Genomic DNA, 23,800 nt, shown 5'->3' on the forward strand with positions numbered 1-23,800 from the left:
AAAGAGTGGAAAGGGAAGAATCGGCTGCAGCAATTGCTTGAGAATGAGTGGGAGGTCAAACGTGCAGACCCACAGGTGCAGGATGTGCACAGCTCCAATCTGGAACTGTCGCCGAGCACTTGTAGTAGAATGAATCTGTCTGGGATAGGCTTTTATACACTGACATCATTGTTAGGAATTTTGTTCTTTATTTCAAATATATTTAGCCTTCCAAAGGCTACCTTGGGGACCCTGTCCCATTCCAAATGTTATCTTCAGTCCATTCTGAGATGTTTAGAGTAGCTCGACCATTTGTCCAATACAACACCTAATGGCCCTGTGTGTAACCCACAGGCCTTTCGTTATTCTGTCCTTGACTTACACACCATTTTAGTCTACACCCCGTTCTTCCCAACCAGCCCTGTTTTTTCTGCCCTGCCTGTAGGTGTGCACAGTATTTGGCGCTTCCCAGGTGTTTCTGCAAGGCCCAGCAGTGACTGCAGCCGAGGTGTTCTCTGTTGACTGCAGAGAACAGAGAACTCCTTCCTTTGGACAGCCCTGACACATCCCTACAGGCCACAGGACATTCCTGTTAAGTTGCCCATTTTAAAGCTCTGTGCAGTTCTCCTGTCATCTCTGGCAACACAAAATGTTTCAAGCAGCATTTGTTTGTTTTCTTGAAATAATTTGATTTGCAGTTGCTTCCCAATGCATTTCCCCTGCTTTGCATATTGCTTTGTCTGTGCCTATTAGGCTCTTCAGTTTCAAGAAATTTCTAAACTATTCTTAGTCCTAAATAATGTTAGACTCAATTTGAACCATGAGCCAGTATTTCATGGGGAATTACACATAAATCAACAACACCTGTCTTCATAAAAGAAATTTAAGACTTTGTGTTCATACTAATTTCCTTTGTGTCTGAAGAAGAAAGCACAGCCATAAACCAAGGGCTGTTCAGCAAGGATTATTTCCAATAACATTAAAATTATTTACAACAGTATTTACAATAAACCTGATAGAGTTTTCCTCTACATGTAAAGGAATGAACCTTCCAGAAACAACAACAATGTATGTAACTCCCTCTCTCACATGCACTTCATCCTCATCAATCCCAGGATTGTTTCTGTTACAGACTTAAAGAGCCAGAATAAAGCAGAATCTTTCTCAGCAGGATTTTAAGTCAACACTATTTAAATTAAATGGTACTACAACAAAAAAAAAAAAAATCACTACACTTTTGTACTAGTTACTCTTTGAAATTCTAGTGACAGAAATAGACATTTTAGCTTGATAAAAATCAGCAACAGAAACATTCTTTTTTTGGAATGTTTTTAAGAATCCATGAATTTTCAAAGTGTGACTACAGTTTTGAGGTTTCATGGGAAGTGTGAGATATTTTGGATAAATTTAATGCTGTTTCATCACCAGCAATGATATTTTCTAATGAAAAAAGCATGTTTGATTTCAAATGTGGGAAATGAGCTACTAGAAGTATTACAGCTTAATTTTTTAAAATTAGAAACAGACAAAATTTCTATTAAAATGCTCTTTAACAAAAAAGAGATTTTCATTTGAGAAGTGCTACCAGGTTTTTTTTATTTCATGAAAGGGATAATAATTTTCTTAAATTGTTATTTCTAATAAAAATAGCCCTCTCTCTATGTATTATTCTTTTTTGTTGATGTCCATCTGATCTGGGGTAGGAATTTGCATAAAGGAGCATATACTTTGTTATACAGTAAGCATGAATATTAGCAAATTTGTACATCCTTCTGCCTTGCATACCCATGTTTTATTCAGAAGTGCTGGGGTTTATTACGTTTAAAGTGAAAGATTTTTCAGAAAAGCTTTGAGCAAAATAAACCAGCCTCCCTGGGCTCTTTTTGGCATTCACAGTGCATTTTGAAACGGCAATATTGTCTAGAGACTCTCATAGCCTTTCAAACATTTTGGAAACAATTAAGCGCATCTTTCTCAGACTGACGTGCTCCTTGCTGCGCGCCGCCGTGGGACAGCCGAGGCGTCTGTTCTCAGCACAGAGGTGTGGCTGTGAGCGGTGCTCAGTGGTTCGCACACCGAGGTGCCCAGGCTGCCTGACCGCTGGGACAGCCGGTGCTGCCTGATTGCTGCTCCCCGTCCCAGCAGGTTCCTTGTGCTGCCTGATCCCTGCTCCCCGTCCCAGCAGGTTCCTTGTGCTGCCTGATCCCTGCTCTCCGTCCCAGCAGGTTCCTTCTGCACTGCCCGCCGTCTCTGGGTGTTTTCCAGGGAACTGGGAGCAGCTGGTCCACGGCAGCGCGGTCTGCTCCCTCACTGGCACTGGAGGGAACCTTGCTGGGGAGCACAGAGAACATTAATCCCCTGCTGTCACTCCTTCGGAAAGTTTGAACCTTCTCTGCCAGGCCCAACACTTCACTTACAGCCTTCAGGTTCTCTGGATGGGCTCTTAACTCGCAGTGCAGGGAAGGGGGGGCATCTCCTGTTCTCCAGGGCTCACAGAGCTTGGCTTGAGCTCCTTAACCTCTCTTGGCCTTGTGTCCGATGTCCCATTACAATAAACCTCCGTGGAGAAGAATAGTATCAGAGATGAGGTAATGTTATTTACCGTGGCCGGAAGGAAGGTTTTCCTGTTTGTGTCTGAAGTCCACTGGAAACATCCCCACTGGGCTATGGAAAAGGGATGCTGGGCACACACTGCAGGGAGTTGGTGAGGGGCTGAGCCAGGCAGGAGCCCCAGAGTTAGAGAAGGAAGGAAGAATCTCTAATAAGAGAAGAGTTTGTTGGATTTTCGTATTTCTTCTGGCCTGTTTCCAACTGCTGTTTAATGTATGAAATTCCCAGTTAACCATGACTGGAAATAAAAGACAGAAAGGATGTTCTGAGAGACTCAGCTTTCCCCAGTTCTGCTGCCACTGACTTTGCCAAGGAGAATTTGGAAATCCAAGAGCCAGTGTAAAAGCACCACCCCTGGGAGTCCCCAGGATGCCACCCAAGCTGATCCAGGCACCTGCAGCTCTTAGGGAACATTTGTGGTGTGACTGTCAAAGGAAGAACTGAGATTTAAAAAAGTTTAAGAGAATGGGGTGGGAGGACAGGATGGCACACACACACCCTGCAGATACTCAAATTGCAATATGCAGACAACTCAGATTAAACCCCAAAACTGAACAGAGACCAAGTCACAATTTTGCTGAAGTACAGTTGGACATGTATATTTTTGTTCTGGCTCAAGAGCTAATTACATCCTCCAGACTGTCTAAATGCAGCCAAATGGGGTCTCTAATTACTGTGCAGTCATTGGCTTCCCAAACTCTCTTAGGCAAAAATAAAACCCAAATCCTGCAACACTGGAACAAAGAGGAAAATGGCATTGAATTGTAAAGCCATTTCACCTGGGTTTCTACACTGACATAGAAATAAATAAAAATCAGAAATGTACATATTCTTCCTATCTCTGCGAGCAGCTGGCACCAGAGCACTTCAGGTGCCAGCTCCCAGGGCAGGGAGTGACATGGAAGCAATTGATGTCACCCAAATAACAGTGTCTGTCTGCCAGGTGTGCCTTTAGGGCTGGACAAGCACTGTCAGCCTGATGAACAGCTTCCTCCACCTGCAAAACAGCAGAGTTCCAGGCAGATCATGTTATTGGTGAACTTCTGGGGTCTGAGCAGCAGTATAACATGACAAAAAAGATACTTGAAAGAAAAAAGGTGTCAGGAGTACATTCAAATCATCACAGGAAGCTACAAGCATTTCTCACAATTTCCAAAGGCTCTGGGAAATGATCCAGCTCACCCAATGCCCAACAAATATTTATCATATTGGTGAAGATGAAGGTTTTTTTAGAAAATAAGCATCATAGAAATAAGTATTTACACAAAAGGAACTGTGCTTCAATAAAAATTGCCATTATTGTTAATGTTCCTTGGCTTTAGCCTTTCAAATCACAGAAGTGGAACTCCAGTTCCCACCTTTCTCCTTGGTTCAGTTAATGCCATGTCATGCAGATCTTGTAGAATAATTGTGAACTATTTATTATCTCTCTGAATCAACAAACTTCAGTCAAATTGCCGTCAAAGACCTGACAGACAGTCTTACACTTAAGTACACCTTTCATAGGCACATCTCCAGCTTATGAAATGGACTGACAAATAAATCTCAGGGGAGAGCTCTTCAACCAAAATGAACCACAGATCTGATTTTAAGAGATTTGCAGTGACAGGTAGCATTCTTCCTATTCTAATGTTGGTTTGCATTTATTTAAAGTTATGAAAAATTAGAAGAGGTGCTACAAGCCAAGCAGGCTGACTTAAAAATGGAAATAGGCAGAATCCTTTCTTTTGTAATTAGTCTGAGCTTGCATTGCTGGAGAGAGGGACCAAGTGTTTGTAACTGAAGAGCACTTAATTTTATTACTGGTCCACTGTTGTGTTATCCTGCCCATGATGGAAAGGTACACGCACATTAAATATTAAATTCAATATTAATTCAAATATTACTCAGCTGGTAGAAAACAGAAATGTAATTGGAAGTTTGTTACAATTTCTAGGTTTACTGTGAAAAGACAAATCAAACATCATGACAGCCTGACCAAACTCTAAACAGGACTTTGTGGTCCAACTGCCTCACAGTCTGCCTTGTGAAGAAGTTCATCAGCATTTGTTAGTCTTTGTTTGCATCAGGCATCCTGCTCCCAACCTTATAACCAGAATGCCTGAGGTGACAAAAGCAGAGGGGCTATAAATGCCAGCTGGGCTTAAATACAAAAATTCTTCCTCCCATTCATGCCCAGTGAAAAGCAGAAATGATGGAAGACATTCAACTCCCACCTGTACCAACAGGCAGATCATTTTTCCATTACTGCAGAAAATGCAGTGACCAAGGGGGTGCAGAGAGTTCCCACGAACAGGGGCAGTCCCCGACAACAAAGAGTGCAGGCAGTGCTTGGCCTTTAATAAGGAGATTTTTCATTCTCTGGGGAGAGCTGCAGGTCTGTTACAGCGAGCATGAGGCATGAAGAGAGATTTGGGCAACGTCAAGTGTGTCTCCTACCTGTTTCAAGCACAGCATATAGGAATCAGTGTGTAAAACACTGACCTTGAAGATTTTCACTATTGAAACCAGGAGTGAGAAGGACTCTGGCACAGATGTAACCCCTGCTCCCAATTTGCAACTGCAGGTGATGATGAACCCCAGCCCAGGAGCCTTCTGAACACTGGGGGAGTGCTTTCAACTCTGTCAGATGTGGGATGACGTTTGCCATGGTTTGCATGCTCATGGGCACTTCTGAGAGCCAGGATCATCATCAGTATGTTTCATTTTCTGTAACAACATTCCCAAGAGTTCAGTCAGGCTGAGGAAAGCACAAACCTGACACCCCAGCCAACACAAGCAGCGAGGGCTGTCAGAGCAATGCGCACTGCCCTTGCACTGGGAGAGAGCTCCTGCGTTAGAGGGGTGTTGAAAATAATTGCCCAGCCTTGGCTGGTGGGGATTTGATCATTTTCTGCTTGGAAAAACGAGCAAAACTGCTCCCTTCCAACATTCAATTAGGAGAACTGTTTGGTGTCAGAGTGCCAAGGGAATTTTAAGGGAGCAGTTATTGCTGCTTTATGCATAGTTCTGAATTTGCTGCTCTAATGAGCCCTTCTCTGAATCATCCGTGACTGTCACTCAGCTCGGTGGAAATGGCTCGGCCTGACAAATCCTGTTAAGCCTCAGAAATCAAATGAGATCTGAAAATGCCCCAGTCCACACCCGTCGCAGCGCATGTTGCTTTGATCAGCACTGTTAGTCAAGCAGGCTTGGAGGAGAGCCAGCAAAGGCAGGGCTAGCACCCAGCATCACCAGGAGCCACCCGAGCCCTGGGGATGCAGGGGCTCCACTCTCCTTGGGACCACTGCCCTGAGAGAGAACTGACACAAGCTAAGGGAGCAGAGGTTGTCCCACTCATTTATTTCCCAGATGTAACTGCTGGGGAAGAGGGAAAGTTGCAGGATCTCTGTAGAACTGTTGAGATTCTTTAGCTCTACCATACAAAAGCCTTTTCCATACAGACCATCAGCAGAAGTGCTGGCCCATCTTCATCTTCCGCTGGCCAGCTGCAAATAGAAAATTTAAAAAAAGCAGTACTGGAGATGGGAGGGTAAGAGAGAGAAGTAATGGACTGGGTGGCTTGGGCCATTGTCCTGTCTGTGATGGTCAGGCAGGAAGAGCTGGAGCTGAGAGGGAACATTCAGATAGAGTTTTGGATTGCTTCAGACCTTTCTTCAGTCTCCCCAAATCAAAGCATGTTTCCAGGAATTTATTCTGACAGCTGTGCTTTTAATAATTTATTTAAACTAAAAGATCTCTAATGGTAGACAAAAAAAAAAAAAAAAGCAGTAGGGTCATGAAAAAATTATCTAAAGGAAAATACAAGAAGAGGCTGAATCCTGTAGTGTTGATTTTAAAGCTGCAAAATAGAAACTGACCATTGAGTATTTTCTTGCATATCATCAGTAGACCAGGAGCACAAATACCATGAGAACATCTAGAAATTCATGGCAACTGCATGGACAGCCCATCCGAAGGCTGGCAGAGAAAGAATGCCAGAGCCCCACAAGATGCCCCCAACCACCAAGACTCACCTGCTTCCAGGTGGCCTAACCCAGTCCCTGCCAGCCTCCTCAGGGCAGCCAAGGGGCCATTTGCACTGGGAAGACAGCAATGGTGAATGGAAAGTTGATCTGTCTCACTGCTCTCCTTTATTTGATACCTTTTGAGTCAGAAAGCTCCTGCTGGGCTCACCGGGTGAGAATTCCTGGCCATCGCACCTCTCCCATCACTTCCACCCAGCAGCTCCCCTCCCCGCCCCAGCTGTCAGATTTAATCTGCTCCCCTGTGGAACTGCCCTGCCAGTAGCTCTTTTCAGTTTCAGCCAGGCTGAGTTGAGGAGATGCCCTTGGAGGGCTGCGGGGCGTTCTGGGGTGAGGCACAGCCGGTGTGGGTGCCATGGGCACAGGGGCAGCTGTGGGTCTGCAGGCAGGGCAGCTGGAAAGGTCACACAGAGCACCAGTGACGTGCTCTGGCATGTGATCCTCATGTGAGCTCAGTGATTTGGTGTGGGGACCGAGCACAAGTCAGCATTGACACCAGATGACAATCATTCATTGCAGAGGTGTCACAAACACCGACTGCCGGAGGGAACCACTCCTGGGGCAGCTGCTCTGGCAGAGCCTCCTCCTGCAACTGCAGCAGAACAACCATCTCACCCCTCCTGTGGCATCGCCCAGTGGCTCCACACACTCAGCTCTGACCCGCTGCAGCCACAGAGGTGCACAGGTACTGCACACCAACAGGGTGTAGCTCTTATTTCCTGTAGCAATAACCCATCAGCACTAAGCTCTGCAGCTGGCTTTGCACATCAGGACAGCCTGTGCTTGGGCAGTGTGCAAACAGCAGTGCAGAGAGGGGTCACTCACTGCCCCTGGCCCCTGCCAGCCCCAGGGCTGTGCAGAGAGGGGTCACTCACTGCCCCACAGCTGTGCAGAGAGGGGTCACTCACTGCCCCTGGCCCCTGCCAGCCCCACAGCTGTGCAGAGAGGGGTCACTCACTGCCCCACAGCTGTGCAGAGAGGGGTCACTCACTGCCCCTGGCCCCTGCCAGCCCCAGGGCTGTGCAGAGAGGGGTCACTCACTGCCCCACAGCTGTGCAGAGAGGGGTCACTCACTGCCCTTGGCCCCTGCCAGCCCCAGGGCTGAGCCCAGGCCCCTGCAGAGCTCTGCTTTGATGGGAAGGATCAGAGTGGTCACAGAGCAGCTCAGCTGGAGGGACCAGAGGTGCTCACCCACATGGCACTTGGGCAGAGGAGGTGCCAGGCTCACCAGAGCAGCTAACCCTGGAGCAGATCCACATCCCACATCACCACTGCTGCGCTGGTACTTCTGCACCAGCCTCTGTGCTTTGTCCCACACGGCCACTCACAACAGATGTGTAATTTGAAAAGAACCTGGGAGACCTGGCCTCTACAAAGGCAGGCTGCGGCACAGCAAAAGGGCATGGCAATTGTACAAGGGGAGAGGGAAACCTGGGAGAGTCCAGCGAGACGGGTTATTCATGCCTTGTACATTCTGCAAGAAATCAGAAGAGAAGCCAAAACAAATTCCCAGTGGCCACATTTCCATCCCTGCTCCTCTGGGAAAGCAGCTCTCCTGGCAAAGGAAAGCCTCCCTCTGAACTGATGGAGAACATGCTCAGTCTGATGTGCAGCCATGGTTCCTGCCCTGATGCGGGCCCGTTGGTGACCCCGCAGCAGCAGCAGCAGCAGCAGCAGCAGCAGCAGCAGTAGCAGCAGCAGCAGCAGCAGGAGGAGCAGCAGCAGCAGCAGCAGCAGCAGCAGCAGGAGGAGCAGCAGCAGCAGCAGCAGGAGCAGCAGCAGCAGCAGCAGCAGCAGCAGCAGCAGCAGCAGGAGGAGCAGCAGCAGCAGCAGCAGCAGCAGCAGCCCCACGGCAGGACAGGAAAGCTCCGCCGGAGCCGCCCTTCCTTCCTGCCCGGCCCGGCCAAGTGCCGCAGCCCCGGCCGGGGCGGCTCCTCAGCACCGCCACCGCTGAACCGAGCGCTCTGCCGCTAAATTTAGAGCCTCTCATCTCACACAACCGCCTCGCAGAATCTCTGAAAAGCTGCCGCGGTTGTAAGGCAAAGCATGAGCACGCACCGTAGGAAAACCACACAGATTCCTTCTTCCATAATGATTCTGTGATCCTGGACTTTACCTTGGCCCAAAGTAAAGGAGTGAAGCCCAGGCTGGCACAGTGCCTGTTTGGACCCCTGACACCCACGGTTTAGTGCAGCATGTGCAAAGGAGTACCAGCCTCTGAAACCACAAAGCGATGTCTCAGTGTTACAACATGCTGAAAGGATGAAACTGTGAAGCTGACACAGCAAACCAGAGATCTTGGGACAACATCTGGTCTCCTGACACAGGCGGAGCTTTCCTGAAGAGAGCCCAGATCTACATATTTAATTTGTACTCTGTCAGCTATTTTTTCTGTTACAAAGATAAACAAAAAGGCAGTACAACCCGCTGCACATCACCTTTAGCAAGCAAACTTCAACACTTAGCTGTGACCAAGAGTTCTTCTTCATAATGAATGTTGCATTTCTTGGAACTACAGAAAGCCACCCATCCCTGGGAGCCTCTTCTTGGTGTGACAGGTGAGGGATCGTGTTTGGGAATTTCCTGTGGCCAGACCCAGCTCAAACAGGACTGACCTGCCAGGTGCCTTTGGTCACAGCCACCTTCGTCCACACCCTCTGTGCAGAGCAGCCTTGCTCAGAGAGCCTGGAAAGTGTTTGTTCTTCCCACCAGTAATAAAATCCCAGCTAAGCCAACCCCTGGAGCAGACCCCTCGGGCTGAGCTGTCAGGCCTCACACAGGGCTCCAGGCACGAGCCTGAACAGAACCATCCAGTCCATGGGGCTGTTGGCAGTGCAGGAAACGCCAGGTCCTGCTTGCATGGCAGACTGGCTAGGTTCTCATTCCCCTCTTCATGATTTCTTCTTGCTTTACCATTTAGGATCTATTTTTATTCAGACCCCCAGTGAGAGCGATTGAGGTCTGTAAAGCCCAATTGGAAACTCTTCAGCACAGCCAGCAGCATTGCAGGCAAAAGTAAACAAGCTATGGGGGTGTATTTTCTTGGCTATTTCCCCTGCTGCTGTTAGGACTTAGAGGCAGACTGAAGAGTCACATCTTTTTCCTATTCCAGTTTTTTCCAGGCTGATTTGCTCCCTAATCCAAGAAGGCAGTCTCAGAGTTACCGTGATTAGGTGTACTCTGAGCTCCCACCACCTGGCAGACACAGAGGCACCATCGGCCAGAGCAGCAGCCACGCTGCTCATGCTTGGCTGTTGGTTTTGTGAGGGACTAAAAACCGCTGGGCAACTTCTCAATCACAGGATCTCAGGATGGCTGGGGTTGGAAGGGACCCTGGAGCCCATCCCACCCCTGCCTTGGGCAGGGACACCTCCCACCATCCCAGGGTGCTCCAAGCCCGGTCCAGCCTGGCCTGGGACACTGCCAGGGATCCTCAACGGGGGCTGCCTCATCTGTTGCATTTCTGTTCTCCAGCCCAAGCCTCCCTCTCCTCCTCCTGCACCTTCCTGCTGTTTTCCTCAGCAGCAGCAGCCTGTTCCTGCTGGCAGCCCCCTCCTGTCTCTGAGAGCCACGCTCAGAGCCCGGGCTGAGCCCAGCCCCAGCTGCCGTGGGAAGCACAGAGCACCCAGGGTCAGCTGCAATTACAGCACTCTCAGTGTTCATGTGCAGGCCAGCTGTAATGGCAAGTGCTCTGACTATTTATCCAGTCTGTGCAAGTGTAAATCAGCCTTTCCTCATCTTTTCATTCCTTAAGAAAATCAGCCCCTTTTCCAATATTCCTGGGAGTCATTCATGTTTTACCTGTCAATAGTGTGGCATTGAAAAAATTACTGATCAGTAATAGAATTACCTGAGATCCTATACAACCAATTGAGACAAGCTATAAAAGTTCCCCAGTCCCCACTCCACAGGAGAGGAGCTGGTGGGCTCAGGATACTTCAAGGTACTGAGAAAGACCCCGCTGGGGTCAGACCAGATGTAGGAAAGACCAAACCACTCCCATGCTGAGGTCTGTGACAAAAGCCCCATCCCAGACAGGCAGCAGGACAGCACAGCTGCTCAGGAGAGCTCCACAAAAATATTATTGAGGAGAAAGGCTGAGTTTGGGTTAAACAGGAATAGAGGCAGCTAGAATAAAGATCAGCTTTGCTAAAATAAAGAAGAAAGGCGCCGCTTTCACCAAGCTTCTCTCCCGCCCCTTATTTGCATTTTCTGATGCCAGCTCCCTGCTAGAGCATGGGAACGGTCGGACCAAGTGATGGATCTGCAGGTTTCTATGGTGATCAGCACAGAAACTGCCTGCCCAGCCTTGTGTGAAGGGAAGCATCCATGTCAGAAACGGCAGATTGCACGGTGAGAGAAAGCCCTGCTTGGACTGCGGTATCGGGGCTGTGCTGCAGAGCCCAGAGCTCGCTCACCAGCCTGGGGATGGCTGTGCAGGGCACTGTGGGCAGCTGACAGCTCATAGGAAATAACAGCAATCACCACTGAGTAATTACACAACATCATTTAAAAATACTGGTACACACCAAGTACACAGTATTTCTACATATCTGAAATATCAGTTTCCTCTTGTCCTGTCCCTGTTCCCTCGGGGCAGAGCCTGACCCCCACCTGGCTGCCCCCTCCTCTCAAGGAGTTGTGGAGAGTGAGAAGGTTCCCCTCAAGTCTCCTTTTCTCCAGGCTGAGCCCCCTGCCAAAGGCACATCTGCCAAGAGAAGAAAGGGATTCAATTCCTGTACTTGGTAACTGCTGATTGCGTAACCGGCGTGGAAGGTTCTGAGCTCGTGTTCACTGTCCCCATGAACTACAGCACAAATCCTTGTCTCTGTAAAAAGTGTTAGTTCCTTACAAACCTGTGAATCAGAAAGGGAGGGAGGGTTGGCGAAGAAACAACCTCGAATCCCAACTGCCACACCCTTAAGGCAGAAGCACTGATTCCATCTATTTAGGCTATTCCCAGAAGGGAAGTCTGGATAATAAAAATGAGCCCTGGCAACAGGACAAACCTCGTTAATCCATCCAGACTAAGCCACTGGCTGGTACTTTCCAGCTGAGAAGCATCAAGTGCCTTCCTCTCGAAAACCTTCCCCTGCGGCTGCCGGGGAAGGTGATGGGCTAACGACACCAATTAATGCACCCACTCCCTTTCGGAATCAAACCTGGGACCTGTCAATTCGAGTACAACTGGGAGTAGAATTGATATAAGTTAAAAAAAAAAAAAAATTTAAAAGACATGTTTACACTCAGTTTTTTGCCCAAAAGGTGTCAGAAAACCCAGCCAGTTTGGTGAAACATACATGGAGAAATATAAATGCCAACTCCTGAACACATTAGGGAACTAGCGTGGCTGGGAAGAAGGACAGAAAACACACAATGATTTCCTTTTCCCAAGTCAATGACTGCAGCTCCGCGGGCTGAATGCAGCAGCTGCAAAGCCCCGGAGAGCAGCTGCTCCGCCGAGGCTCTGCCGGGCAGGCGCTGGCCCGGCCCGGCTGGCCCCGAGCGCCCCTGTGCCCGCCATGTCCCCGCGGCAGGAGCTCCGGATGGCACCGCACCCCGGGCAGGAGCTCCGAACGGCACCGCAGCCCCAGGAGCTCCGGATGGCACCGCACCCCGGGCAGGAGCTCCGAACGGCACCGCACCCCGGGCAGGAGCTCCGGATGGCACCGCACACAGGGTCAAGAGCTCCGGGCTGGCACCGCAGCCACGGGCAGGAGCTCCGAGCTGGCACCGCACCCCGGGCACCCCGGGCACTCCGGGCACCCGGGCACCCCGCAGCCGCTGCCGCTGGGCGCTGCTGCCCCGCAGCCCCGCACAAAGAGCCAGCAGCTGTGACACAGCATTGGCAGCTGCTCTGCAGCCAGCCCGGCGTTACCGACTGCAGCCGAGAACACCGAGCGCACGAAATCGCCTCCGGAAAACCTGCGGGCTCAGAGGGAAACTCGAGCAGCAGCCCTGCTCCCTCAGACACGCCTAAAACGCACAGAAGAGGCGTGTATTCAACATGATCAACAGCGAGTAGAAATGAGTAGTCCATAAACAATGAATATATAAAGTATCATCATTATGTTACAAATAATTCAATAACCATAAACCTTTTAACGGCCAAAGGGAAGTCAGCAGCGTGGTGACTGTTTCTCATCAGAACAAACCCTTTTAATAGCTTAAACCCTGAATATTAATCAGCATTTATTGCTTGAAATTAGCGGTTTTAAGTTCCCTCACTGTACCGCAAAGCCTGAGGATCACGGTCCCAGCCAGGCGAGGGCATTGCGATTCATCCGCTGGGTTTTGTTTCCGAGCAGGCAGAGCTGCTGTCTCTCAGCGCCTGTTCCACACCCGCGAAAGGAGCAGGGACTGGAAGGACAGTGATTGGAAAGGAACATTGCTGATAACCCGGTGTAAAGCTCGGGCCGGGCATTGAGCACCGGCTCCCTGCCCCGCACCCTGAGCCCCGCCGGGGGCACTCCTGCAGCCCCCAGCCCACCGTGGGCTGTGGCACAGGGAGCCGGGGCTGCAGCCAAACGGGCATTTACCCACGCCAGGGGCCGTGAGACAGACCCTGGGCTCCCTTCCCTGCGCCCCCGGGTGGCACCGCAACCATCGCGTTTGTTTCTGCTGGGGTAGGCCTGCGGGAAGCAGAAATGTGCGTGTGTGTGCGCGCGTGTGTGTGTGTGTGTGTGTGTGTGTGTGCGCGCGCGCGCGCGTGTGTGTGTGTGTGTGTGTGTGTGTCTGTGTGTGCGTGAGTGTGTGTGTGTGTGTGCGTGAGTGTGTGTGTGTGTGTGCGTGTCTGTGTGTGCGCGTGTCTGTGTGTGTGAGTGCATGAAGGGGCAGAGCTGAGGAAGCTGAGAACGGAGAAGCGTCCCGAGCTCTCCAGCCGCTTCCCTTGGACAGCTGCAGGGAGGGGGCACAAGCGCTGAGCAGAGAGCAGAGGAAGGGGCACAGTGAGACCCAACACACGGATGAACCCCGCACACGGAGGGACCCCGCACACGGCAGGGACGGGAGCAGCCGGGGCCGCGCTGCCCTGGGCCCGCACCCTCCCGAGCTCCTGCTGGAACAGCCGAGCTGATGCTCCGTGAATTTCTCGCGCAGAAGAGCGGCTGCTGAGGGCAGAGCCCCGGGGGATGCCCAGCTGGCACCGGGGGCCCCGCTGCAGGCTCTGCAGAGGGCACAGCCCTGTGTGGGCTGGCAGAGCCGGCCTGTGCTGTAGGGTGCACTTCTGCCCTCCCAGAGCCAGCCCGGCCTTGCTGGAAACCCATCCTCAGGGAAACACTGACTTCCCATTGCTGCAAAACTGGAGACTGGTGTAGTGTCTTCCAGAGAGAGTTTGCATAAATCAAAATCTGATTATGCTACATTTTGAATGCTAGATTTTTCACAAGATGGTGAAGCACAGTGATCTATAATCTGTTTTGCATTGAATTAATTGAAATAAATTACCATAATCCTCCCTGAGTCCTGCAATCACTGTTTTTCAGATTGAACCTTTCCTGAGGGTTTAAAAAAAATTTGCTTTTTCCATAAGGGTAGCTATTAGACTTAAAAATAATACCTGCCCTTGGAAGAAAGCTCAGCCCCAGCTGAGTACCTCGTTACCTGCTGGCTCAGCCCTTTGTTAATTTGATAAGTGCTGTGATGTATAACCACAAAAGCCCGTTTTGAAGTCAGTGTGTTTCATCTTGCAAAGAGATTGATTTGAAATTGACCCCGTTTCAAGTGACTAAAAATTGTAAGAGTTTCTAATTAATTCAATTTTGAGCCTACTCGCATCATGCTTTTTCCATCCCGCCTCTGGATCCCAGAGAGTATCTCCAGTTTTATTCAGAGGGGAGGCTGGGGCCACACAAAGGAACTCATCCTTCCTCCTGCAGAGTTTCTACAGTCTGGTGCTCACACCAAGGCAGTGCAGCAGGCTGGCTTCCTGAAGTATGGAGCTGAGGACGGTGGGGTTTTAGATTTTGGAACATGCATGTTTTCATCGATGTGACCACACACCCCTGCAGCGACCCCGAGCCTCACAGAGCTCCAGAGCGCAGAGGAGGCAGCAGGGCAGCAGGGAAAGGCAAACTCAGGGCACCTTTGTTCTCCCTCCAGTTCTGACATAGTTCAGGGGCTTATGTAGCTCTTGGCAGCCACCGGAAAATCAAAAAAATCAAGTGACTGCTCTGTGTAACTTGTGCTCTTTGGTTCAGCCCCGAGCAGCTGCAAGGGAACGTTTGGGGTGCAGCCTCAGCCTCCATCCCTGCTCTGAGCTGCTGGGATGTTCCTGGGGCTGTACCCTCCATCCCTGCTCCCTGCTGGGATGTTCTTGGGGCTGTACCCTCCATCCCTGCTCTGAGCTGCTGGGATGTTCCTGGGGCTGCAGAGGGAACATTTGGGATGTAACCTCAGCCTGTATCCCTGCTCTGAGCTGCTGGGATGTTCCTGGGGCTGCAGAGGGAGCATTTGGGATGTAACCTCAGCCTGCATCCCTGCTCTGAGCTGCCGGGATGTTCCTGGGGCTGTACCCTCCATCCCTGCTCCCTGCTGGGATGTTCCTGGGGCTGTACCCTCCATCCCTGCTCTGAGCTGCTGGGATGTTCCTGGGGCTGTACCCTCCATCCCTGCTCCCTGCTGGGATGTTCCTGGGGCTGCTCTTCCCACCAGGCCCCTCTGGGCTCTGCCATGCAGCCCTGTCAGGGCACACAGCTCCAAACCCTTCTCCTCCTGGCTGGCCACTACTGCTGCTCCACAGCATCCCTGCCTTTTGAAACAGCCATATTAAAAAATTATATTACACTTGTTGGCATTTCAAGATAGATTCACAATTTACATAAGCCTGGTGTAACCTCAGGGTAAAATCGCCCATAGAAAAGGGGAAAAATAAATTAAAATTTACACTATAGACAGCTGGGAATTCGGCTAAAGCCACAGGGGAAGGAAGGCTTTCTTTTATAATGAAATTACAACTTTTAAAAAATAATCACACTACTAGGTGCATGTGAAATATTTAACTTCAGGCTGTGGTTAAATTTGCTTAAATAAGGCTCTGATTTCAGTGGGGTTACAAAAGAATGGAGAATTAGGGACACACATCCACAGAATCAGAGAATATGTCAAGTTCAAACTCAAACAGTGTTAAGTCAGTGCACAAACAGAACTTCAGTCACAAATTTATATTAACAATTCTATTGTTGGCAGGAGGGACACCAAACACATTGGCTTGGGTGTGTTTATATTCTGGAGTAACACAGTTTATGCCTCCACATGAGTATGCACAAACATGTTTTCCAATGAACTCCAGGTCCTCATCAGTTAATTGCTGTTAACTACTGAGTGCTGACCTGGTGCCTCACCACACCTGGAACAGCTGCAGGTGCACAGGGAGCACCCCAGCCTCCCAAGGCTGTGAGGAGGGCAGCAATATCTGTCCCTCTGTCCCCGGGCCCTCAGCAGCTCCTCAGACAGGTTTGGCTCCCTGTCCCCAAGGCACAGAGGTGACACAAGCCTGGATTCCCTCGCAGACAGAGCTGCCACAACCCAGACGGGTCAGACAGGCCAAGGCCTCACCTTTAATCACCATGGGGACCTTCTGGTTTAGCAATGCTGAACTAATCTGTGCCAGGCCAAAAGTGCTTGAAGAGGATCTAGAAAACTCTTTTTAGGTGCTTATAATTGGCTAAATAAACACACACCTCAGTTTCTATGCTGCTGGTCTGATAGTCAGCAAGTGCAGGCACACAGTTCCTTATTTTCTGTGTGGATGTTTCCCAAATTGTGGATACCAGATACAAGTTTGTGCATATACATCAATATTTATGCTCAGCAATCTGTAACTGTCACTGCAGAGGCTGAAGTACAGTAATACTGCAAGGGAATAAATGCCTCAGTATCTGTGAACTCTAATTCAGTCCAGGCTGACCCAGTTCTTTTGGAAATAATCTTTTCCAAGTGGTTTCTCTGCTGAGAGTCCAGGCCTTAGAAACACCTTCAACATACAGTGTTCTCCTTAAACTTTATTGCAAAAATCTGTGGAGACACGGCATGTATTTCTGGAATCTGTGCAGCCTGTGCTGCACAGCAACTCAGATGCGAATCTCCTCTCTATTTTTTCCTTTAATTAAAGGAGAAACCAAAAGATGCAACAACCAAAGGGAAAGCAAAACCCACATTAAAACAAACATAACATTTGAAACAAGATGCCCAGCAGAAAATAGCCAGCCAATCTGGGATGCAGCAGAGTATCCCAAAAAGAAGGGAAATCAGATTGCAAACAGAAACTCAATTACTCAAGCACTTTGTTAGCATGCTTTCATCTTAACTTTGGTAATCATCAGTAAACTTGGCAGCCAACTCCCCATCTGAAATGGGGGTACGTGATGCTGCTGCAGTTCATACAGGGGATAAAATTAACACTAATCTCATTTTTCAGCACGCACAGCTCCCAAGTCCCCCGAGTCACATTGCAACAATCATCACCGTAGAGTTCCACACAGCTTAAAAGAGATTTTGGTGATTAGTGGTGTAGGGAAGCTCAGCCTAAACACCAAACTCATCCCTGGTGGAGAACACACGTTGCACAAATGTTTTTTGCACTTTTGAATCTGCTGAGCAATGCAAGGAGGGGAAAACCCCAGTAAATCCGTAATACACGCACAAAAGGATGTTTTATACCCAAAACAGAAGAACGGAACCCATCTTTCAGCAAGATACCCTGCTCCCTGCCCTGCCACACAGCCATGTCCAGCACACGGGGAACCTGGCACTGTGGGTCCTGTCCTGCTTCCAGCCTGCCCCACAGCCCACCCCACAGCTCACCCCACAGCCCAGAGCCCACCCTATAGCCTGCCCCACAGCCCGCCCCACAGCCCAGAGCCCTCCCAGCACATGCCCACCCTGCCCAGCCCGGATCCCATCACTCCTGAGCTGCTGCTCCTGCCCCAGCTCACCCGGGAGCCCAGGGCAGCACAGCTGGGCAAGGCACCACCACCCAGCAGGGGCAGTCAAACGCAGGGCACATTTCGTGCTTTTCAGGGCACATTTCGTGCTTTTCAGGACCACAGAAACACACAGTTTTGATCTCCAAAGTGTACCTATTCTACGCTTCTACAGAAAGTGGCTTTGGAACATCTGCAGAGATTTCTCTTTCAAGCTCTCTCTCTCTGGACAAGAGTGGATACAAGAGATGGCCCCTGGATTGCTGAAATTGGGATAACCGTAGGAACCCTATAGAAACAAAGAATTGCGTGAACATACCCATAAATGAGAAACTGGGAAGGGACATCTGCTATAAATACTGACCCGTACCTTTTGCAATACCTGATTCAGAGGAAAGAACAGCCAACTGAGATTTCAGATTCATTTTCACCCAGAGGTCCATTTACAACCACCCTCAAAAGCAACCTGCAACATCCCCTTTCACCCCAGCATAACAAATTAACATGATTGTATCAAAAGGCAAAAACTGTGGCAATTTATTGATATTCTGTCCAGTCTCATTGCTGCAGCCTTTTTTGCACAATCATTATTGGTCTGTCAAGCAGAGGAGAAACATCTGGGATCTGTCTGTACCTGGACATCAAATCTTTTAACTAAGCACTTTTTATAATGCTCACTTAGAGAACTTTGCAGAAATAAATGGGGTTTAAATCCTTGCAGCTGAAGTTACATGTCAGGCACCATTTTCCTAAAAGTCTCTCTGTGCCAAGGACTACAAAACAAAGCTATGGCTGCCTGATCAGTCTGCTCTTCACCCAAACCTCCAAAAGACCCAAGACTGCCAAAATGAAAAACAGAGTCAATACAGAACAGCTGCTTTCAATATTTTAAGATTTACTTGGATGACTTGCAATGGTTAACTGACTTCTAATTTTACAGTGGTTTAGGTAGGGTCTGGGACTCACTGGATAGTGCAGATTAAGGATTTGAGCTCTTGCTTCACGCACAATAAAAATGCACCTCTGGCATGGACAGCAGCAAAGCAGCCCTGGTGCTGGCTGGAGCAGTTATACCCTTCAGAAATTGAAAACAGCCACAGAGAAAAGGCAAAGGCTGTTCTGGAGCTTTCTGCAGGGACATCTCTGCCCATCATCACCATTGACCAGGGTCTGTGGGGGCTCCTTCAGCACCACATGGACTGTCCCATAAGGACTGTCCCATAAGGAATGCTCCAGAGCTGAGGTCACTGAGGTGAGATCATCTGTGGAAGGGGAGGAATTCTGATTGCAGCCCCAGTGAGGTCAGATCACACACACACACTGACTCTTCCTTGGGAAACACAGCAGGACTTTTGAAGGCAGACTAACAAACTCCACACAAATTAAAACACAAAATCAACAAAAGAGCCCAAACCCCCAACACATACAGCCCCAGCAACACTCGCACTCCACTCCTCACTACAACTCACTTGAATATCTTTTGCTTTTTGCACTGAAAGTTTGCTCTCAAACCCCTCTCATCTGCTGCACAGATGGTCACCAAAGAGTGCAACACAAAGTTCTGCAGTTTGGGCAGATGCTGGATTCCTGCAAAAGGAGGTTCTCAAGCACTGCTGCAGCAATGTGACAGCAAGGAGAGCCTTTGACACACACATTTTGCACGAGGCTGCAAGCTGTGGATATCAATATTCAAACCCATTTCCCCCTGGAGCTGAGCTCACACACGTTTGCCTGTGGAGCAGGTCCCAGCTCTCAGCAGAACACGACCAGCTCTGCCCAGGGGTGCAGCGGGGCTGGCTCACAGGAACACCTGGGCTGTGCACCAGGTACAAACCTGGCCAGGACAGAGCCTCTGAGGGCAGCAGGGCTCCAGCTGGTTCCCATCCACCTCCTGGGAGCCCTCCATGCGCCTGCGCCACTCCTTCAGCACAAAATTCCCAAAGAACACGCACGTTTCTGCATTTTGTCCCTCCTGGAGGAAAGCTGAGCCCGAAGAACACCTGCACACAATGAGAACCCAAGTGAGGAAGCCATAAAGAGCCACTGCCCTTTATTGAAAATGCCCTTTGCAAACATCTTGCCGTACATTCTCCCGAGAGGAGGCACGAGCAGCACCAGGTCCATGCTGAGCACCAGCTGAGCAGCAGCACTGCCCCGGGGCTGGGCACAGACACCCCGTGCCACACAACACGCTCGGCTTTGCAAAAATACAATCATTATGTACAGCAAAATATGCGGTCACAAGACCAGCCTTAAACCAAGGCCTTGTTTACACAATTTCTGCAATGTCAGGAAGTATTTTGGCCGGGAATGTAATTTTTCTTCCAAAACAAGTAAATATTTGCGATTCTCACTGTGAAAAGAGCGATATACCACCTCTGTATTGACACGGGTGTGACATATTCCCACAGGGAAAAGGAATAGAGAGTACCTTTATATTGATACAACATTTCCCTCAAGTGCCGAAGCTAATATAGCTTTCATCACTCAGTCAAGTTAAAGCAGGATGATTTGTATCAGACTTTTTATAGACAAGGCCTACGTTTAACAAGCACCAAAACACTTCAGAGTATTTGGAAGATCAGACTGCTGAGCTCTACGCTTTGCACTGCCCTCAGCAGTCACAGAGAACATGGAATGCCTAAATACATTCAAAACCCTGCTCAGACAGTGCCACGGCTGCTCAAACCCAGAATGTACCACAGAGGGGCCAGCACAACGCAGAGCTGAGCTGGCTGCCCCAGCTGCTCTGCCAGGCTCAGCACAGCTGCACTTTGTGGTTTTGCTTTATTCCCCAAGCCCAGGCACTGGGGCAGGTGAGGGCCCTGCTGGCTCCTGGCAGGGCACAATAAATACTGCTCTTATTAACCACACCAAGCTGCTGCCAACGCACTGGTCGAGGCCTGGTGGGTGCTGAAAACTCTACATTCCCATTGAACTTAAGGCAAAATTGAACCATGGCAGTAACTGAGATGTAAATTTATTTTTTTAACATCAGACATGCAGTTTGTAAGCTGCAGATGTGGCAGCAGCCAAGCTCCCTCAGCTTTCAATGCAGTTTTAAAAGAAACCCTTTCTGTCAGGGTTATTCCCCCGTCTCCCCAGCATGGGAGTCCTCTGGCTTCTAAGGAACTTTCAGGAATTCCTGGAAGATGAGCTGCAAGGAGGTTTTCAAATTTCACTTAAAACAGGGGTAAATGGTTGTGTTGATGAGAGGGAGAGCCCAGGCAGCAGGGGCAGCAAACTGACACTGCACACTGCTCTGCCAGGGCTGGGGCATGAACCTTTCCTGCCTGAAACAGGAGAAATTACCACAATCACAGAGGAATCATGGCAGCCACTTTCAGCTGGCCTGACTAAAAACCCCTGTTCAACCTTTGTTTGTGAGATGTAAGATAAATTCAACACTTCTTGGGACAGGGGGGAGAAGGGAAAAGGGAGCTGCTGCAGGTTTTGTGTGCAGAGCTTTAAAGAAGGGCACAGAGAGGGACAGGACAGGTAAAGAAGCCCCTGGGCCCTTCCAGCTGTGGGAGGCACAGGTCTCCTCCCAGCCCGGCCCCTCTGCACACCAGAGAACAAAAAGGGCTGGTTTATAACTTTAAAGTGATAATGCAGTGAGACCAAAAGTTTGAATTTCATAAATAATTGACCTTTAGAACTTCACCCCAATAAACCACGCTGCTCCCAGGAGGGAATAAGGGCCAAATGTTCCAGGGCCTGATGCAGTAAGCCCCCACTACCTTCCTAAAGCTGCCTCTGAGCACAGCCTGCTCCCCACAGCTGGGCAGCACACTGGGCCAGGACTGAATACAAGCAAAAACCTGCATCAGAAATTACTAAATACCAGGTAAAACAGCAATCTTGTGGTTTGCCTTTTTTCCACCACTGTTCTCAGCTAAATCGACCCCTCCACCTTTCACTGCTACTGAGACATAAATCTGGATTAAGAGTCTGTGTGAAAGTCAGTGTTTCATGTGATACATAACAATGCACAAAGTTGTTTTCTAAAAAACAGCATTTGTATTAAAATTCTTCAAATGGATAGACATCTCTTCAATGCATGTCTGCAATTAAAATGACAGTTGTTAGAATTTTCTTGGTACATCACAACGATAAGATTTCCTTCTTTGCTGGCTGGAGGCACATCCCACGACAAAAATCAAAGAGAAATAGAACCAAAAAAAATTTTAAAAGCCCCCCCACCCAAAAATCCCAAAAGGCTAAATTCTTGTAAATTTGAAGTAAATGAAGGCCAAACTTGCAAGACATGGAAATAACAGTTAAAAGGCTCAGATGGAAATAAGAAACAAATTCCACTAACAATAGGCCCTTTTGTCCTGGCTTGCTCGGTGTGATTACTGCAAGGAAACTGTTAAGTAGTTTTTGGAGTAGTAGATAATGGGATTCTGTGGAGCTTTCACAGGTTGGCACCGGCTGGAACAGCTGAGTTTTGAAGGCACTCTACAGACACAGGGCTGCTGTTGGCCCTGCATCACTCATGGGAAGTCTTTGCACTTGAGAGAGCTAATCATCAAAATCAGGTATTGCCAACCCAAATCCAAAACCCCTCGGCAAAAAAAGCACCACCGCCCTCCCACCCCCCCCAAAGGAAAAACCAAAACCACAACGAAATCACACACACACGCACACCTAAACAATTGTGCAGATTTGTAACATTTTCACAGCTGATTAAAAAAAAAAAAAAAAACCAAACAAAAAAACCAAACAAAACCAGGAGAAAAACCACCACGCTACCACTCTCCTGCAAACTCCCATCCGATACAGCAGGTAAACAAAATAGAGCATTATTCCAGGGATATCGGCGGCGCTGCCCGGCGCGCCGTGCCTGGCAGCACCGATCGGCTCGCAGTCCCAGTTCCATGTGCAACTCTCCGGGCGGGACGGCCCGCACCGCTCCCGCTTGCATAGAGACGGCGGCAGCGCCGGGACGGGCCCCGCTGCTCCGGGGCTGCCGGGGTGTCCCGGGGTGTCCCGGGGGTGTCCCGGGGGTGCGGGCCCGCTGTGCGGGGGCTGTCCCGGGACTGGCCGGGCTGCGGGCCCCGCTGTCCCGGGGGCGTCCCGGGGGTGCGGCCCCGCTCCCGTCCCGGGGGTGCGGCCCCGCTATCCCGGGGCTGGCCGGGCCCCGCTCCCCGCCGCTGTCCCGGGCCGGGCTCCCCGCGTGGCTCCGCTCCCCGGGCGGCGGGACCGGCCGCTCCCGCGCCCGCCGCCGACACTGACAGGAAATATGCCATGACCGAGACTGGACGAAACGTACATGCCGAGAAAAGCCACATTTCCACCACGATGAGTTTTGCTGCCGACGTTTTCTCTCCCCGAGCGTGCCCGCCGGGGCGCGGGGCCGCCGCCGCCCTCAGAGGATGGCGCAGGAGGCGCAGCACGGCTCGTCCCCGTTGGGCTGCGCCGCGTAGTTCATCTGCCTGACGATCTCGGCGAACAGCTCGTCCACGGACGCTTTGTTTTTGGCCGAGGTCTCCATGAAGGGGCAGCTCCACTCCTCGGCCAGCGCCTTGCCCTCCCCGAAGGAGACCTCGCGCTCGCCCTCCAGGTCCACCTTGTTGCCCACCAGGATCATGGGCACCCGCTCGTACCTCTTGACGCGGATGATCTGGTCCCGCATGGGCTTGATGTCCTGGAAGCTCTGCTGGTTCACCAGGCTGTACACCAGGATGAAGCCCTGCCCGTTCTTGATGTAGAGGTCCCGCATGGAGGCGAACTGCTCGGTGCCCGCCGTGTCCAGGATCTCCAGCACGGACGGCGACGAGTCCACCTCGATCTCCTTGCGGTAGAAGTCCTCGATGGTGGGGTCATACTTCTCGATGAAGGAGCCGGTCACGAACTGCACGGTGAGGGCGGACTTGCCCACGCCGCCCGAGCCCAGCACCACCACCTTGTACTCCCGCATGGCTCCCGCCTCCCTCCGCCGCCTCCCGCTCGGGGCTGCCGCGGCGGGCGGGGACGGGGCGGAGGGAGGGAGGGGACGAGGGACGGCCCCGCGCCGGGGCGGGGAAGCGGCGGCCGCGCCTCGCGGAGCGGCGCCGGGAGAGCCCCGGCGCTGGGCAGCGCCGAGGAGAAGGAGGAGGAGGAGGAAGAGGCTGAAGAGGAGAAGGAAGGAAGGAGGGAGGGAGGGAGGGAGAGCGGGCGGCAGCGCCGCCGGTACCGGCCCCGCTCCCGGCGCGGCGGGGCGGGACAGCGCTACCGCGGCCCATGGCGGCCGCCCCCGCCCATTGGCTGCGGCGCTTGGGC

General features: G+C 50.6%; 1 protein-coding gene across 1 annotated transcript; it reads right to left on the minus strand.

Annotated features, from left to right (window-relative positions):
- Window positions 1–22,708: 22,708 nt before the first annotated feature.
- RAP2B (RAP2B, member of RAS oncogene family) lies at window positions 22,709–23,497 on the minus strand. The gene has a single exon (XM_063166447.1). The coding sequence runs from the start codon at window positions 23,457–23,459 to the stop codon at window positions 22,908–22,910; it is 552 nt and encodes a 183-aa protein (XP_063022517.1). The 5' UTR covers window positions 23,460–23,497; the 3' UTR covers window positions 22,709–22,907.
- Window positions 23,498–23,800: the final 303 nt, after the last annotated feature.

This window comes from Melospiza melodia, chromosome 12 (genome assembly GCF_035770615.1).
Source record: "Melospiza melodia melodia isolate bMelMel2 chromosome 12, bMelMel2.pri, whole genome shotgun sequence".
NCBI classification, from domain to species: domain Eukaryota; kingdom Metazoa; phylum Chordata; class Aves; order Passeriformes; family Passerellidae; genus Melospiza; species Melospiza melodia.